Below are 18,119 nucleotides of genomic sequence, written 5' to 3' on the forward strand. Positions count from 1 at the left end.
CGGCCACCCACCCCTGAATTTGATATTATGGTTGAAATATAATATAGTCATCCTCAAACTAGGACACTCGTTACACTACTTGTTCCTTCCGTTGGTACCGTCAAACCTTTTGTTTTTGTTTTTTTGTTTTTTGGTTTTTTTTTTAACAAACGATATTATCTACACTAAGATTGAGGAGTAAGCTTAACCTCATAATGGGCTAACAATAAGATGGTTCAAATTCGCTTTTGGTGAAAATCGAACCTGAAACCTCTCACTTTCAAATAAAGAGAAATACCACTAGATTATAGTACTAAGTGGCAAATCTTTTGTTAAATGTAGGGGAGAAATTATGGGTATTTTATCAAGTCAATGTTGTAATTGGGGTGTTTGTAAAACACCCAAATTAGATAAGGTATAATAAAAAATGGATAATAATAACCAAAATAAGATATAGCAAGTCCCATGTCGAACTAACATGTCATTTGGTGAAAATTTAAACGTACCAAACAGATATTAACCACCCCAAAAAATAACATCCCTTTGATTTTGATACTACGAGAGGCCGTTGTACATTTAGATTCGCTCGTTCAACGATAATTTACCAAAAACTGGATAACTGCAAGCACACTATACGTGCATATTTGAGTAGCAACAATGCGTAATGGCCTGGAAACAAACATCACCCTTTTAACAGACGAAGGACAGACAATTAAACGTAGCATGCTGTGACTCCGCCGAGACCATTATACTAATACCCTCCATACTCGGCCAAAAATGCAAAGTGGAACTGAAACACCAGCTAAATTATCAAGACGCCGAAGAAACATGAAATAAACAGGGTAATGAATGAAGCATAGTAACATAACATTTGTACCCAAAAAAAGAGAATGAAGCATAGTAACATACCATCTTGTGGATTAATCAGTCATCCAGGTAATAATAGGACCCAGCTGCTTTTTGTTCCCTATCTTTCGTCGACTCCAATTTGTTGATTCTTGGGCGATAGTTAGTCGGGTCACGCCTAAATGTGATATCAAGATGCTGCATGCATGCATCATTTTGAAAAAAAATCAATGAAGAGAGCAAAATTAAATTCTTATCATCACACACTACAATAGTCACAGTCCAAAACAATCGAGTGGAATGAAGAAGTTGCAAGACTTACAGATAAGAAGAGATTCATCCCAGTCAACAATGACTGCGGAGCATTTGCGGTACAATCAATTGATGCCTGCCCCTCATAGACAATAACCCTATCTGCCAAGTAAGTAGCCATGATAAAGTCGTGTTCAACGATGAATGCCGTTTTCTTAGCATGTAGGATAAACCTCTTTATGACTTTAGATGCAACAATACGCTGCTCAGAATCAAGATATGCACTCGGTTCATCTATCAGATATATATCTGCAGGCTGCATTAAGTAAATCCAGATGTAGATTAGAATGTGTCCATGACAGGTGATTTGCATGCATCTTCACCAGCCAGAACAACGGAAATACTATAATTCATGGCCTTCCCAGTGCCAAACAATAAAAAGATTAAAAAGAGTGAAACTGTTATTGTGAACATGTAATCACTAGATACAATGTTACCTTGAAGGCAGAGGATAAACAAATGTATGGCAACATTGGCAAGGAAAAAAAATTATTTTAGGATTTTAGAGCACAAACCTAGGAATGACAGATGGTCATGATATATGGCCAAACGTGTTCAAGGATAGAAAAATCTAAAACAAGTCGACAATTCCCCCTACTCAAGATGCATCCATGGAAACAAATATAAGGGGTAGCATAAAGTGTTGAAAATGATTCATTTAGACACACAAAGGCCCATTTATTAATTCACATCAGAACCCTATCTCTCCCTTCCTATGAAAGGCTGATATAAGGGAAAAATAAACACAACTTCTGATTTTCAAAGACAGTTGAACCTTGTGACCTTTCACCAAGTAATTCAACTTAACTACCAAATCATCTGTTGAAAATCACGAATCCACGAAAATAAACAATGCTTATTGAAAACTTTAGGCTTCTAAATTTCATAACCAAGAAACAAAAAAGCTTAATGCCACAATGTAACAAAGCAACCCAGCTGAACAACATTATTCCACTAATCCAATGATTTATAAAAGGTGGATAATAATAATAATATACCTTCCCAAGGCATAGGCATAATGCAACCCTTTGCAGCTCTCCACCAGAAAGATTCAGAACTTCTTGATCCATTAATTGTTCAATAAGAAGAGGTTTCATCACATCTGACATGAATTGGGGGTGAGTATATGAATCACGAATTTTTGAATGTAACAAGGCTCTGACAGTGGATGGAAACTTTGGGCTGATTTTCTGGGGCTTGTAAGAAACATTGAATTCAGGTATTTCCACATCGGAATCTTCCACAGTATCAGGTTTCAATAGACCAGCCTGAAAATTGGGCATATGCTAACTCAACATCCAAAGCTGCAAAGTAATTATGACTGAAGAAAAAGAAATGAAAAATAAAGAATACCAGCATACGGATGAATGTTGTCTTCCCTGTTCCATTCTCTCCCAGCATTACAATAATCTGAGAATCAGTAAATTCGCCTTCAACCGCACGAAGCCTGAAGTTTCCCTGAGTTTTAGTCATTGATGGGTATTTATATCGTGCATATGTATCGATTTCTTCAGCACTTTCCTGTGGAGTCTCAGCAACCTGGTAAAGACAACAAAGTAAATCACAAAGCAATGATAAGTCAAAGGAGTCTTTCTGTTTTTTCCAGTTGCAAGTCAAAAAAAGAGCATTTCATGGACAAATTTATAATCTTGCCTTGAAGGTCAGAGATACATCCCGGAACCTAAGATTCTCTGTAGGAACAAATCCAGCCAAGAAGATGTTGATTCCTTCTCTAACTGAGAAAGGAAGAGTTACAACTCCATATGCACCCGGTTTCCCATATAAACAGCAAATGAAGTCTGATAAGTAATCCAAGACACTAAGATCATGCTCCACAACAATTACATAGCTGAAAATAAGAGAATATGACTATTAGCTAAATATGCAGACAATCAAGAAATGGAATCCAACAAAACCATGCAATTCAATTTTGAGGAAAGAAGAGAAAATACGAAATTAAACCTATTAGGCCTGAGCAAAGATCGGACAACTTGGGCAGCTTTAAGCCTCTGTTTGACATCAAGATAACTTGATGGTTCGTCAAACATATATATCTCTGCATTCTGTATGGCAACGACAGCAATGGCGAACCTTTGAAGCTCCCCACCTGATAAATCCCCTACCTTACGCTCTATAACCTGGTTCAGCTCAAGATCAGCACATAATTTTTCCTTCATATCCCTCTCATCTTTCTGACTGAGCACCTCCCCAACATTCCCTTGAACTGCTTTTGGAATGTGATCGACATACTGGGGCTTTATAATGGCCTGTTAAGTAAAAAGAATATTAAGCAAATTAGCAAGAAAAACAAATTTAACATGAGACAATATACTGGTTAGAGACAAGAAACGATGGCCAAGATATAGCCACAACACAACAGGTAAAATTATATTCATTTAAAAACTAAACTCATTTCCAATTTAGTACGAAAGGTTATGGACAGCAAAATTAAATGGTACCTTCAAATTATCTTCCAGGATACGGGTGAAAAAATTCTGCAACTCAGATCCTCTAAAGTAGGTCAAGATTTCCTGCCAATCTGGAGGATTCTGCAAAAAAAAAAAAAAAAAAACCATCTAGATAAGATAATCGAAGAATGCACCAAACAAGTTTGAAACATAATAAACTTGTCAAAGAAGGGGAATTTGTGTAAGGAGTCTTACTTTGAAACGACCTAAATTTGGTTTCAACTTTCCACCCAAAACTTTGAGGGCAGTTGACTTCCCAATGCCGTTTGTTCCAACCAAACCAAGAACTTGACCTGGCCTAGGGACTGGTAACCTGAAATTACAAAATTTATGTTATCACAAACCACATAAATGCTCAAACGATCACTTCCCAATAATGTGGTAAGGAGCTAACCTGTGTAGCTTGAAAGTGTTAGGCCCATAGCGATGGGTTGTATCTTTGTCTAAATCCTTTGGCAAGTTAATGATTTGGATTGCTTCAAATGGGCATTTCTGCATCATCAGATGGTATATAGTCCAATTAATGCCTTTAAAACACAACTATTGCAGATAAAAAGACAACTGACAGTAACAGCACTTCTTACAGACCTTAACACAAATACCACATCCAATGCACAATTCTTCTGAGATGAAAGCAATCTTGGATGCAGGGGTAACCTCGACACATAGTTTACCTGCATATAGACCGATTAGTAGTGTGTATGTTTGTAGCACTACAGGACAAAAAACATAATAATACTAATTCCGGTTACAATAAAAAAGTGCTCATTAACAGAAAAGCAAACATAGTTGGTATGATAATGCATAACAGGAACTCACCAACAGAAACATTAAATCTATTTGGAGCTGTCTCATATTATGCAAGAGCTCATGCCTGTATTTTTAGTAACCTTTAATACAAGCTTTCCTTGATTTTATCTACCAATAATCTCTTTTAGTGGAAAATTTTGAGCATAATTAAAATTTCTGAGTGTTTCTCCTTGCAGGAGGCATTCCATTACCTTTATTTCCTTTCATCATAAGTAGCTTTCACGACCACATTTGAATACAAATAATATGACTCAAGATAAATACCAAGTTACATGATAATAATAATATAAAAAAAAGGGGGTGACAAATCCAAGTAATCAAGAACCGTGCATCTTAGAAACCGTACAGAAAATATAATAGCAAGATCATAATTCAAGAAACAAGAAAAGATTCTATTGTTTTCATTAGAAATAAAAAACAAAACAAACCATTATCTGAGTAATTCAATTAATCCAGATATTTAATTCCTTTATGATATCAACAGACATATACACACATATTATTACATAAACAAAATGGAAATGATATAAGTGAGAAGAGGTAACTATAACATACCAGTGATGACAACAGGACAGCTCCTCTTGCATTCCTGGCGGCACTTCTTGGGTTTGCATCTGTCGGAGCTCACAATAGCTATGCGGGTCAATCGGTCTGACATCTCCTAATCTTCTTCTATCCACAGTAAATCCACGGATCAAATTAAGCAAAGATCAAATGGACACAGACTGAACAATAATCAAACTAAAGGTGCTTACGGGCCGGAAACTAATCAAATTTGGGCAAAACTAAATCCAACGCAAGCTGGCTAGTATATTAATTTTGCAACCAATCCAACCTAATTTCAGTACCCAAAGCTCAGAAGCAACCCAACATCTAAAACCAAACGCCTGAATATGTTTACAGGTATAAAAAATAATCCCCAATAGCATGAATTTCAACATTACTGAAAATCAAATCCCTAATTTCACCAAAATCCCCAACAATCACAAATTCACAAATCAAGTCCCCTCCTTTACATATAAAAAAATACCCAAATATCACAATCAAAAGCTGATTCTTTTACACAATTCGAAGCTCGAAAGGTGAATCTTTAACACAAATCTCAATCGCAAGCTAAAGGAAAGTACCTTGTTTGACAAGAGGAGAAAATGGAGGAGAAGCTTGAGTCGGATCAGCTGGCAGCTGCAAGTAGAGGAGTGGTAGAAATACACTGAACACTGACGGAGAACACGAAGCCGATCAAACGGCGATGGCGACGGAGACTGAGACTGAAAAAGAAAAGCTAGAGAGAGAAAGAGAGAGGATAGAGGGCGAGTGACGGTTAAGTGTAGGGAGAGGCAGGTGTGGGAATCGCTTGAGAGTCGGACGGTGGGAGGGAATGGTTCTGTTCATACCCAACTATTGACTGTTCACACCCAGAAGTTAAAAGATAAAAAAAAATTAGGGCATGTTAATTGAATCCAACTTTTTAAACTCAAAAATAATTTTCAAGTTTTATGTCTTAAAAGCTTGTTTAGTATGATTATTTTCAAAAACTGGACTCAAGATTAATTAAAAAATATAGTCTATTATCTAAAAACATAAAAAGTGAGTTTTTAGAGCTTTTAAACTTAAACTCACTTATTTCTTTTCTTTCCCTCCTCCCCTCACTCCAAATCTCTCTCTCTATCTCTCTCTCTTTTTTTTTTTTACATTTCTCGTCTTTCATTCTATCCACTCTCTTCATTCTCTTGTTTTTTTTTCTCACTCATCTTCCTCTTTATCTCATCTGATCTTCTCTCTTCTTTCTTTTTCATTCAATCATTTCTTACTTTCTTTTCTCCTCTCTCCTCTTTCTCCCTCTCCTATGACTCCCTCTTTTTAGATATCTTTGTCTAGTTTAAGTAGTAAGATTTAAAATTTTTAAATCGCAAATCAATCAAGTTTTTTAATATTAAAGAAAATTGTTTCAAGAGATGTTCTTAAGAAATGTTTTGAGAAATGATAAAAAATTTCAAATAGGATACCAAACAGGCATGTACTTTTCCATATATTTTCTAGAATTTATAAATTTTATTGTTTGATTAACTTAAGACCAATTCCTTGGAGTAAAATTCAAATTTTAGGTTCTAAATTTATCTCAACTTACTCTAATATTTGGGGCAAATATGAGTTTTAATCCAAAACTCATTTCGGGGACAAATTTAGTGTAGGATTTACCTGAGTTAGTGAGGCTGGCCCACCATATATGTATATATTTTTTTTAGTTTTATATTTATAAATTTATTGAATCTAACTGTTAAAATCTAATATGATCAAATCCAATGATAAAAAAATGATATAACGGTCTAAATTTAAATTCAACGGCTAAAGTAATTAAAAAAAGTCTTTTATGTGTTTTATATGCTTTCATAATATTCCACGAGTTTCATGGTGTCGGTTTAGTGATTTTTTCAATATATATCAGAATCTAAATATTTTTAGGCCAAAATGTTCACAAAATTAAATTAGGATAGTCTACATAATTTTTTTTTTTTAAAGTTACTTTAAGAAAAAAAAGTCTAAATTCATTCTTTAATCATCTCGAGCTAAAAATTTAACCCATAAGGGTTGAGGAGAAAAACTATTTCTCAATTAAAACCTAAATTTTCTGGGTTAAAAATTTTAGGTTTTAACCCAAAGATTGGAAATGGTTTAAAAGAACACTACAATTTAAATACGGAATTTGTTATTTTTAAACTCTCACGCATAGAAATTAGAAAATGACACTTATTTACATAGAATTTAAACTTGGGGATTTGAGGTCCCAAATTCCAAGTTTTTTTCCACGCATAAATTCTAGCTATATTTATAAATCCAAACAAGGAAATTGGTGCATGTCAATTTATAAATTATGATGTTTGTCCAAATTCCAAGTTTATTTCCCACATCCAAACATAGTATAACACACTCATCAGTACGTCCAAACCCTTACTGCACATATACATGTAATCGTACTAGTCCACTTTATCCAATATTCAATCTTGATCTCCTGCACATTTTTTTCTTTAATGAAATGATAGTAGATTCTCATTCATAAAGAAAAGTCATTACAAAGGCCAATTAAGGCAGGGGAAGTCATCAAAAAGGGTGTCCATAATTATACTCAGTGAGAGATCCAACCAAACATAATCATGGGAAATTGTAAGACCATACCTAGCTAGACAATGGGTAACCTCGTTGGTTTGGTAGCGTGAACGGGAAGAAGAAACTTCAGTAATCGTGGAAATCAAAGCTTTGATATCCTCAATAATCTATCCAAGTGGGGAAAGACTACGTGAGGAATCCTTCAAAGCTTGAACGATCTAAAGCGAATCAGACTAAAAAATCATCTTGTGAAAGCCCCTAGAACACACCCAAACCAAAGTCGAACGAATAGCCAATGATTTCGCCTGAATGGGGGGAGAAAGTATCTCTGGAATTCCCAGCTTTTGCTACCATAAAAGAACCAACAAAGTATTTGACAACAAGAAACCAGGTGGGGGGCAGCCCACATAGGAGAGGGAAATGACTAAGGAATGCGTTTATACTGTACTGCCCTAGTACGCACAAATTTCTACCACCAAGTGATACATTGGGTCACAACCATAACGGGATTGTCCCAAGTGTCTGACCAAAACTTTGGATTTCGAGCACCCCAAATTGCCAAAAGAATCATGAAAGCCAATTCGAAATTCCTGGAGGCAAGTCGATTCGCCGTGTCAATAATCCAATCCATAAGAGCAGGGGGGTTGAGGTCTCGTAATGGAATACCTAAATTCGATGCAAGCCATACACATTTAGCGAAAGGGCAGAAGCGTGATAGGTGAATAATCGATTCCTCGTAGCCATTACACATTACACATGAGGGGTCAATGGTTATATGGTGTCGGGTGAGATTTGCACGGGTTGGGACGAAGTTATTGCACAGTTTTCATACACACACCTTTACCTTCGGTAAAACATGAGATTTGCAGAGCTTGTCCCAGACCATGGCAGATGGGGACGAAGATCCCAATGATGAACCATTGAGCTGAACAATAACCTCTTTTGCCAGGTAGTAAGCACTCTGAACTGAGAACACATCGTTCCTCTCATGATGCCAAACAAGTGTGTCCGGACGGGATTAAATGTTGATCAGGATTAAACGAATGAGATTGACTTCCTCTGAAGAAAATAAAGAATTGAGTATCTCAGTTCCTCAACCTTTCATATCAGGATCAATCAGATCACAGACCCTCGAAAAACTGCAGTCCGGAGGCTTGGGGGAAAAAGGTCGGAAGGTTGACTATAAAAGGATCCATGAATCTTCCCAAATATGGATTGAGCTTCCTTCCCCAACCTACCAGCGACAACCCCGAGAAAGGATAGTCTAACTAGTGCAAATGTTTTTCCAGCAAAAGAAAGCATCACTACTAACTCGGGCATAGAAATAAGTGTTGGGAAAATACTTAGCCTTCAACACTTAGGCCACCAGCGAAGTTGGGTTGGAAAGAATCCTCCACCCTTGTTTGGTAAGCATTTCCAAATTGAAAGTGTAAAGGTTGCGAAACCCAAACCCACCCTCATTCTTTAACGTGCATAGTTGATTCCAAGAGCACCAGTGTATCTTGCATTCCCCTTCATCCCCATTCCACTAGTATGACATAATGAGTTTGTTTAAATCCTCACAGAAGTATTTGGGCACTAGGTAGCAGCACATGGTAAATATAGAGATAGATTGGGCCACCGTTTTTACCAAGATTACTTTCCTCGCTACGCTAAGGAGTTTCCCTTTCCAATTTTGAAGGCATGCCTAAATATTTCTCATGTCGGGAGACATATCGAACACCTAGGATTAGATTCAACCGATTCTTCATAGGAGGTTTAACATTCCTACTGAAGCACACCTTACTCTTGCTCAAGTTTATTTTCTTCTTAGATGCCATTTCATAAACACGGAGGGCGTTCATAACATGGATACACTCAGATGCATTGGCCTGACAAAAGAACAAGTTATTATCAGCAAATAGAAGGTGACTGAAATGTGGAGCTCCAGAGCAAATAGGCACGCCCTTGATTAAACCAACATCTAATTTGGGTAGAGAGGCCATTTTTACATAGAAGAAATAGGTAAGGGGAGAGATGATCGCCTTGGTGAAGACCCCAAGATGGATGGAGATAGCCCATCTAGCAGCCATTAATAATGAATGAATATAACATGGATGAGACACAAACCATCATTAGCTCCACCCATTTGTGAGAAAAAACCGAGTTTCATAATAATTCCCCGAAGGTAACCCCAGTCAATCCTATCATAGGCCTTGCATATATCCAATTTTAGATACATAAGACCGTTGTTGGCTCGCCGTCGTTTGAAGATGTGGTTGGAGACCTCGGCAACCAAGATTATATTATCAGAGATATTTCGTATAAGGATGAAGGCGCTCTAGTAAGGGAAGATAATGTTGTAATATGACCTTGAGCTTATTAGCCAAGACTTTAGAGGCAATCTTGAACTGGACGTTGCAGAGGCTTATAGGCCTCCAGTGTGTCATGTCTTCAGGGTTCTTTTGCTTGGGTATAAGTGAGACCAGAGTAAAATTAATTTGCTTTAACAACTTCCTGAAGAAAAGAATCCTAAAACAGCATTCGAGACGTCATTTCCCACCACATGCCAAAACCGTTGGTAGAAAAAAGTGGTCATCCCATTCTGGCCTGGTGTTGTAGAAAGGTCCATTTGGAACAATACAATCTTCACTTCCTTTTCACAAAAGTTTTGATCAAGGGATTGATTCATTTGGGCCATGACCCTAGGCTTAAGGATATCGAGAATTGTGTCGTAATTGACCCGTCAATCAGAAGAGAATAAGTCCTCAAAGTAATTAAGAACGTGCTTTCAATGTTCCTGTTGCCATAAACTCATACTCTGTTGTCACTTTTGAATCTGTTGATGTGATTTTTAGCTAGCCTGCAGTTGGCCCAACAATGGAAGAAGGTCGTGTTTCTATCCCTGTCACAAATCCAAAGCACTGAGATTTTTGGCGCCAAAAGGCTTCTTCTTGGCCCAATCTCCTGCACATTATTTTAAAAGAAAGAACAGATGAGAATTAACTAGAATATTTAATCTTAATTTTTTAGTTGTGAATAAAAACATGCAGGAAAATTTCCAATATTCAAAACTACTTTCTCTGTTCGGAGGTTGGCTTCCTCCGAGGATATGGCGGTGGTGGCAATCTGGTTTATGTTGCTTGAGATTAGGGTTTTTTTTTTTGTTTTTTTTTTCAGCCTTTGGGCCTAAGCTTATGTGGGCCTTCCGTTGTATCTTGGGTTACGGCTCTCATTTTGCTTGGACCTAATTTTACTTTATCTGTTGTTGTTTACTTGACTATTTTTTAGCCTTGTACTATTTTTTTTAATATAATGGAAGTTCTCTTCTTGATAATAAAAAATAAAAAATAAAAAAATTATACATTGGCTAATTTTGATGATCCTACATGTTGTGTCCCTTATGCGTTTAGTTTATGCAAGCACCATATTTTGCATCTATGGTTTGATTTATGGGAACTTATTCATAACTTTTGTGCTCATTATGTGAACAAGATAAATGCAAGCATTTTGGATGAGAGGTTAAGATTGAGGTAATTTCGGGTGGATTGGATTGGAAACAACGTTTCCGAATTCCAATTTAAAATTTCAAAATTGAATTGGATCAGAGCAGAATTTTCAATTCCCCTTTTAGTGATTATTCATCTATAAGGCTTCTACAAATCATGAGTGACACCTAGCAATATGTCATGGCTACCCAAGCTAACCATAAGAGGTTGGAAAACCTATTCAGTTTGAGATTACAACGCAATACGGAATTTCTCTAAGCCAATACTCTTAATCACATTGTTTGTTTGATAGTTAATTCATGCTTACTATCCAAGTGATTCTCTTATTTATATGATTACCTTGAATATGATTTGGAATGACTTCCTAAATCTCACTCATACTCTAACCAGAGATTCTTAATCATATTGATAAGCCGATATTATACTATATATTTTACTCTATTCTTAGTATTAATTTATTGATTATTTTGGTAGAACTTTGATACTTTGTTATATATTTTCAAAGTATGACATTTGACTTCCTTTAGAGAAAAAAGTAAATAAACGGATGAATTTTGGAGTGATTCTAATTGGAGGATGTTCTTGAGTCTTTCAAGATGGTTGTGTCAAAATTCCAGATTTTTCTACCAAGCCGTTTGACCGCGGTGAAGAAATAAAAGCCCAGCGCGCAACTTTCCTAGATTGACGTTTCTGGACGTTTTGGGCATTTTGAAGGTCAATATGGCATATTTTAAGGAAGATTCCTTCTGAGGATTTGTAGGGGACGTATTCAGCTTTCAAAAGAGACATTTTAGGACCAAATCGGAGTTAATTTGGTCGGTCAAAAGACTAATTTTCTGAGAACTCCGAATTCTAGTTCAAATAGGAAACCTTTTATTTTCTGTTTTATTATTTTATTATGTCTCCTAGTTTTATTCTAAGACCTTTTAGGGTTTTATTTTCTAGTAGTATAAATAAGACTTTTTAGCCATTAGGTTAAGAGGGAGATACAGAGAGAGTGCACACATTTTGGCTTTAGTGAGTTTTTGACAATTCAAGTTTATTTTCAAGGTGTTTTCTATCTATATTTTTAATAATATTTTATTTTATGATTGTTCGTAACTAGTTTCGTTGCTAGGGTGAGGCCACAAGCTTTAGCAAGAATATGTAGTTTCTTTTCAATTTTCTTATGATATTATGCATGCAAGTTTTAAATTATTAATCACTATACTTTAAACTATCTAATTGTCTTGATGATTGGCCACCATTAGGATATTTAGAAAAGTAATTTGATGCAATTTTACCCGAGGGCTGTCCCTGGAATTGGTGGTGACTTCTTGTGGTTAATATGTGTAACTTCTTAGGATGGACGACGTGTCTTAAGGGTTATATGGTTTTTCAAACATGTTCACATTCGATCTGAACGCCATGGACAGGTTGCATGTTAGATATATGTTATATGTTGGAGGTTCCAAGTAGGACATACTTTAGGAAAACCTAACCTTCAAATATGCATGGGTAATTCATAAGTAATTGGAAGAACTACGTAGTATTGTTAAGGTAACGGCGGAACTCTAGGCCTTTTACAATTTGATTTTCAAAACGTTTTCCTTTGTTTTCTTTACTTTGCTAATTTCTTTAATCATTTTAATTAAATTCGTTTTTATTATTTTTAAATTCAAAATCAACCTTTTCCAATCTTTGTTTTCAAATAATTAACTAAGAATTAGTTTAAATACATATTATTCATTCAATCCCTGTGGAGAACAACCTTGCTTAAGCTGCTATACTATGATAACCTTGTACTCTTGCAAGTATTTTTAAGTATTTTATCCCTACTTTTGCAGGTGGTAAAAATCCTTATCACATATCATAGAGTATTCCCCCTCAACAGTTTAAAGGTTAGATATTCGTTGTTGTACATTCATATGCCCACATGACAAAGTAGCTTCACCCCAATGATATCGTATACATCCTCAAAGGGAATACCTTTAACATAGTCAAAGACTAAGGACCTAACCACAAAACAACTACGATGTCTCAGGTCAAATGACTACTTTGCAGTATCCTAACTATGAGTTCTCATGTGACATGAGTATGAGAACTCCTTATTGATCACGTTCAGTTGACTCACTCTTTTTTAAGCACATACATACTTGTTTTGGTGTCATTCACACCAATGAATCAAGACCAGTTACTCTCTTAAAAGAGAAGATATAACATGTACTGATCTATTTGATGCCTAATTGGCAATCCTATGAATAAGAATGTTTACGATATGTATATGAAAGAGAAAGGTCTCATGAATTTAACTTCTTTAGATCACATTCTCTTAATTTTATATTCATTGGACTTATTATTTAAGTGTATAACAATTAATGAGACGACTTTATATAATAATCTTTGCCCTTTCATTCAACTAGATTAGTTTAATATGTGAAATGTTCGTAATATATCATCTCATGATTGGCTTTAGGGGCACATTTTCAACATGTATGAGGATTCAAAAAAGTAAACATAAAAATCGAAATAGTTTCGACAATTATCAACATTGGAACATTTCATTTGTACTCCAACCGTGCCTCTTGAGCGTGTTCACTGTAAAGCATTAAGTCGAATCGAAATAGATGATCTTGTTACAGTTTAAATATTGAGGCTAATTGTCACTTAGTACTAAGGTCAAATAGTATTTCTCTTCACTTGTAAGTGAGAGGTCTTAGGTTCGATTATCACCAAAAGCGAATTTGAACCACATTATTGCTAAACCATTGTGAGGCTTAGCTCACTCCCCCACCTCCTTAGTTTAGCTCACTCCCCCACCCCTTTAGACCAACTCCAAACCTAGGCTAAAAGCCAAATTTTAGCCCAAAATTTTCCCCCAAACACCACCCAACCCAAGCTAAAGTATTGGGCTAAAAGGGGAATGCTAAAACTGGGCTAAATTCCCCCTATCCGCGTGGACTCGCCACAATTTGGGCCACTCTCGGACGCGCCCCACGAGCCTGGTTTGCATTTGTTTCCGACAGCGCAGGGTCCCACTGCCAAGGCCCTGTCGGGCACTACCCCTAAGCCTAACGGCTCTTTTCCCCATCCGACGACCATCATTTAAGGATCATTGGTTGATCCAACGGTCCAAATTCAAATTTCATTTTTAAAAAATATGTTATTTTAAAATACATTGAATCCAACGGCTGAGATTGAATGTAATCAAATCTAACGGTAAAAAAAAGGATCTAACGGCCCAAATTTAAATCCAACGGCTAAAATAATTTAAAAAAAATTATTTAAGTCAAAATTCACCCAAAAACTCTATAAATACCTATGTATTTGTTCAAACATCCACACAAAACTCAATTTTCTCCTACAATTCTTCCAATTTATCTTTCTACCATTTCTTTCCATTTCCAAATTATTCAACATGGCAAGAGAGCATGTTAGAGGTCATAATTGGACTTGTGAGGAAGTTCTTTATGCTTGGCATGAGTTTCTGTTAGCGAAGATGGTGCAGTTGGCACAAATCAAAATAAAAAGGTTTTGTGGGATAAAATCATTGCAAAGTTTCAAGAAAACTGCAACGACGACGGGTGGGACGGTGGTGATGTTTATGATCGGTGGAAGACTATCAACAAAGCATGCACTTTATGGAAGGGAAGCATGGAGAGAGCCATGATTGGCATGCCTAGTGGAATGAGCGCCATAGAAATTGTGAGTTTTTTTCTTGATATTTTATTTGTCATGTACATAATATTATTTTGCAACTAATTATTTTTACGTATTTTTTGCATAGGGTGACAAAGCAATGGAAATTTACAAGACAAGAGTAACACCAAAAAATCAAGTTTTTAAGTTGCAACATGCTTGGGACGTCCTTAAGGATTATTCGAGGTGGGCAACCGATGCAGGCCAACAATGGGGAAGATTATTTCAACATGAAGCCGCACCGAGAAATGAAGGTGTCGATGAAGGTGTCGATGAAATGACCCCATCTCCTTCTTTATCAAGGCCCCCGGGAAGAGATAAGCAAAAGGAAGCAAAAAAAAAAAAAAGGAATGCCCAAGATTCGACGAGTGGAGACTTTGCTACTGGAATTGCAAAATTGCACGAAACTCATAGCACTCGCCAAAAAGAAGCGGCCCGAATGCGTTTGCAAATGAAGGAAATCTCAGATAGGGAGGAAAATAGGTTTGAAATTGAATTCATGATGAAGGACCTCAGCAAATATACTCCAGAGAGGAAGAAGTTCTTACGTGGTAAGCAAAAGGAAATTATGTGAAAGTCTGCCTCAAGGAGTATGTTTCAAGATGATGAATCCTTTTAACCCTATATCCCAACATTTCAACGAAGTCCATCACCAAGTGAAGATGGTGGATATGATTGTTAATTAAGTTTATGTAGTGTATGAATTATGTGTTTTATTAATTAAGTTTATTAATTGTCGTTTGAAGGCTTGCTTTGTGAAAAATTTAATAATTTTTCAATATTTATCGGAATTTATTTTTTTTTTAGATTAAAATGTTCACAAAATTAATTTACAATAGTCTACATATTTATTTTTTTAAAAACAAATTGATTTAAGAAAAAAATTAGCCTAAGTTCATTCTTTAATAATCCCGGGCTAAAATTTTAGGCCAGAAGGGTTGGAGTAGAAAAGTTGTTTCTGGGCTAAAAAATTTGGCTTTTAGCCCAAGGGTTGGAGATGGTCTTAGTGTAAATATATATCTTGAGGCCAATTAATTGGTCATGCATGATTTTTCATTAAAAATTCATCGAAATAGTTTAGCACAAGAATTATTCATCTACGATGATTGGAATTTTGTTTTGTTATTAAATTATTTACTTGCTCAAACTATGAATAAGCCGGAATAATCAAGGAAAATTTGGTAGGGCAGTTACGACACTCTCATAAACAGTGAGACTTTGTACATTGAGAGATTATTTCAGTAAAGTCTGTTATGCCTAACTATTTAGCTGGTCATGCTGTCATACTCAAGTTTCTCTCTTTGGTCTGGACATTGGGCACGCATCATCATTTGCTAAAAACCCAATGAGAAGTTAATCAGATACAGAGTGGGTTTATAAGCCGGAATAATCAAGGAAAATTTGGTAGGGTGGTTACGCCGCTCTCATAAACGGTGAGACTTTGTACATTGAGAGATTATTTCAGTAAAGTTTGTTCTGCCTAACTATTTAGTTGTTGATTCTCCTTCTCCAATATCACTTCTACAGAAAAGCACAATAGCCTGAATCTAATAGAAATAAGTGAAATAATTTGTAGAGCGAGAAAGGTTACGAAAAAAAAATCTAAACTTTTGAGAAAAAAGAATCATAAATTAGATAAACACCATAACACCCTAACAATTCATATGGAAAATCTTCAAAATTAATGTAATTAATTTATGCCTTCCATTGCCTTCAATCAAATCTTTCCTCAAATTTTTGAAACTTTGACAAAAGAAAGTAGCCGTTATATTGTTTCCAACATTATACAAATTTACCACCCTAAGCATTCGTGATTGAATTCAAAATATTCAAACGGATCTATGAACACCTAATATATATTGTAAACAAAATCTTTGACAAATATTACAAAATCCCTCAGAAAATTTCGATTTCCTCGAAAATTTTGAGAAGCAAAATCTTTTGTTTAGATTCTTTAACAATCGCTTTGTGGAAATCTAAGGATGTCTAATCCAACGAGATGTGCAGCTTGCAGATTTTTGCGAAGAAGATGCCCTCAAGATTGTGTTTTGGCACCCTATTTTCCCTCCTCCAATCCTGAGAGATTTTCTTGTGTCCATAGGATCTTTGGTGCCAGCAACATTACCACAATGCTAGAGGTAATAACCAATTAAATAAGATATTGGTTGCCATTGATTAAGTAGCTTTTTTTATACAAGCAATACTCCACTTTGCACATATTTTTTCTAGCCAATGTCGCTACACTCACATCGAGTGTATTTGTTTAGGTTGGTTGTGTCAACTATTATTAGCCATTTGTGTAAAGTGCAACTAAATCCAAACACATTTGGAAGCACTACAAATTGTTCAGCATACCAGTTGTATACAACCGTCTTCTCTTTTTCAATGAGTGGAAGAAGAGAAATTCGAACTTGTGATCTTTATGAACGTGTATACATGTGATGTCTATGTGTTTACTTTAATCCAAAGTCAAAGGCGGAGCCATGAAAGGACTAGGATGGTCCCAGGCCCATTTGGACATTTTTTCATGCAAAAATGTTTAATGTAATGTTTATGCTTTTTCAAAGTTTTCCGAAGGCTCAAGGCCCAATCCGACATTTTTTACTTTAATTTCTTTCATTGGGTTTGATTTGAGGTTGGTGGCTCCTATGAAGTTTAGGCAATCTGTTGCTTGTGAGCTTTGAGGAGTTTGTATGGGGATCACTGGAGGGAGAGAGGAAGAAAATCAGAGAGGCTTGGAGTTTAGGTTTAAGGAGAGGATGATGAAGATGACACCAAACCAGACTCAAATGACATTGGTCGTTTGCTCCACTCATAGGCTAAAATTCTGGCTACGCCATTGACCCAAATTTTAGTCGAAAATATGAGAAAAAATTGAAAACCTTGTTTCTTATTTTTCAGATATACGAGTATAGAATGTGTTACTAATCTTAATCAATCGTCTAATTGTATCGTAAATGCAGCAACTTCCAGTCCATTTAAGAGAAGCAGCAGCAGACTCCATGTTCTACGAGGCATCGTTACGTGTTGAAGATCCGATTTACGGATGTGTTAGAATCATTTCTCAGCTGCAACACCATATATTGGAGGCTCAATCTGAGTTACTCAAGACCAACGGTCAAATAGCAACCAACCTTGCACAACACCAACTGCACCAGCAGCAGCAGCAAAATGCTGTTCATGGTGTTAGTTACCACCAAGACCAGCAGATCAGTGAACCTTCGGGGCTCAGCTTGGACATGCAAGATTTCGCAAATGACTGTTACCTTCACCCGTAGAGATGTGCAAGTTTTCAGACGCGAGCTATGCCAGTTAGCTATAGCAGTGTGCCAACCCCTTGCATTTAAGTTCTAATTCTTTCGCCTAAAGATTAGAATGGCATAGAATACCATCTTTGCACAAATATATGAGCTTAATTTGTTGAGTCCAACGG

The 18,119-nt window shown here is 36.1% G+C and overlaps 1 protein-coding gene across 5 annotated transcripts; it reads right to left on the reverse strand.

The window, feature by feature from the left end:
* Nucleotides 1-445: 445 nt before the first annotated feature.
* LOC114822575 (ABC transporter E family member 2-like) lies at nt 446-5,881 on the reverse strand. Of its 5 annotated transcripts, none has more exons than XM_029097178.2 (13): nt 5,543-5,881; nt 4,971-5,087; nt 4,194-4,279; nt 4,000-4,097; nt 3,801-3,918; nt 3,597-3,686; nt 3,100-3,404; nt 2,791-2,986; nt 2,491-2,676; nt 2,136-2,405; nt 1,148-1,393; nt 889-1,023; nt 446-769 (listed from the first exon to the last, which is right to left on the reverse strand). In XM_029097178.2, exons 2-12 carry the CDS (start codon nt 5,071-5,073, stop codon nt 904-906), a joined length of 1,818 nt encoding a protein of 605 aa, XP_028953011.2. In that variant the 5' UTR covers nt 5,074-5,087; nt 5,543-5,881; the 3' UTR covers nt 446-769; nt 889-903. The 5 variants fall into 5 exon arrangements, with proteins under 5 accessions (XP_028953011.2, XP_028953013.2, XP_028953012.2 ...); XM_029097180.2 differs by having other exon boundaries at nt 446-648; nt 5,543-5,815; XM_029097179.2 differs by having other exon boundaries at nt 4,971-5,084; nt 5,543-5,812.
* Nucleotides 5,882-18,119: the final 12,238 nt, after the last annotated feature.

This window comes from Malus domestica, chromosome 17, assembly GCF_042453785.1.
Source record: "Malus domestica chromosome 17, GDT2T_hap1".
NCBI lineage: Eukaryota > Viridiplantae > Streptophyta > Magnoliopsida > Rosales > Rosaceae > Malus > Malus domestica.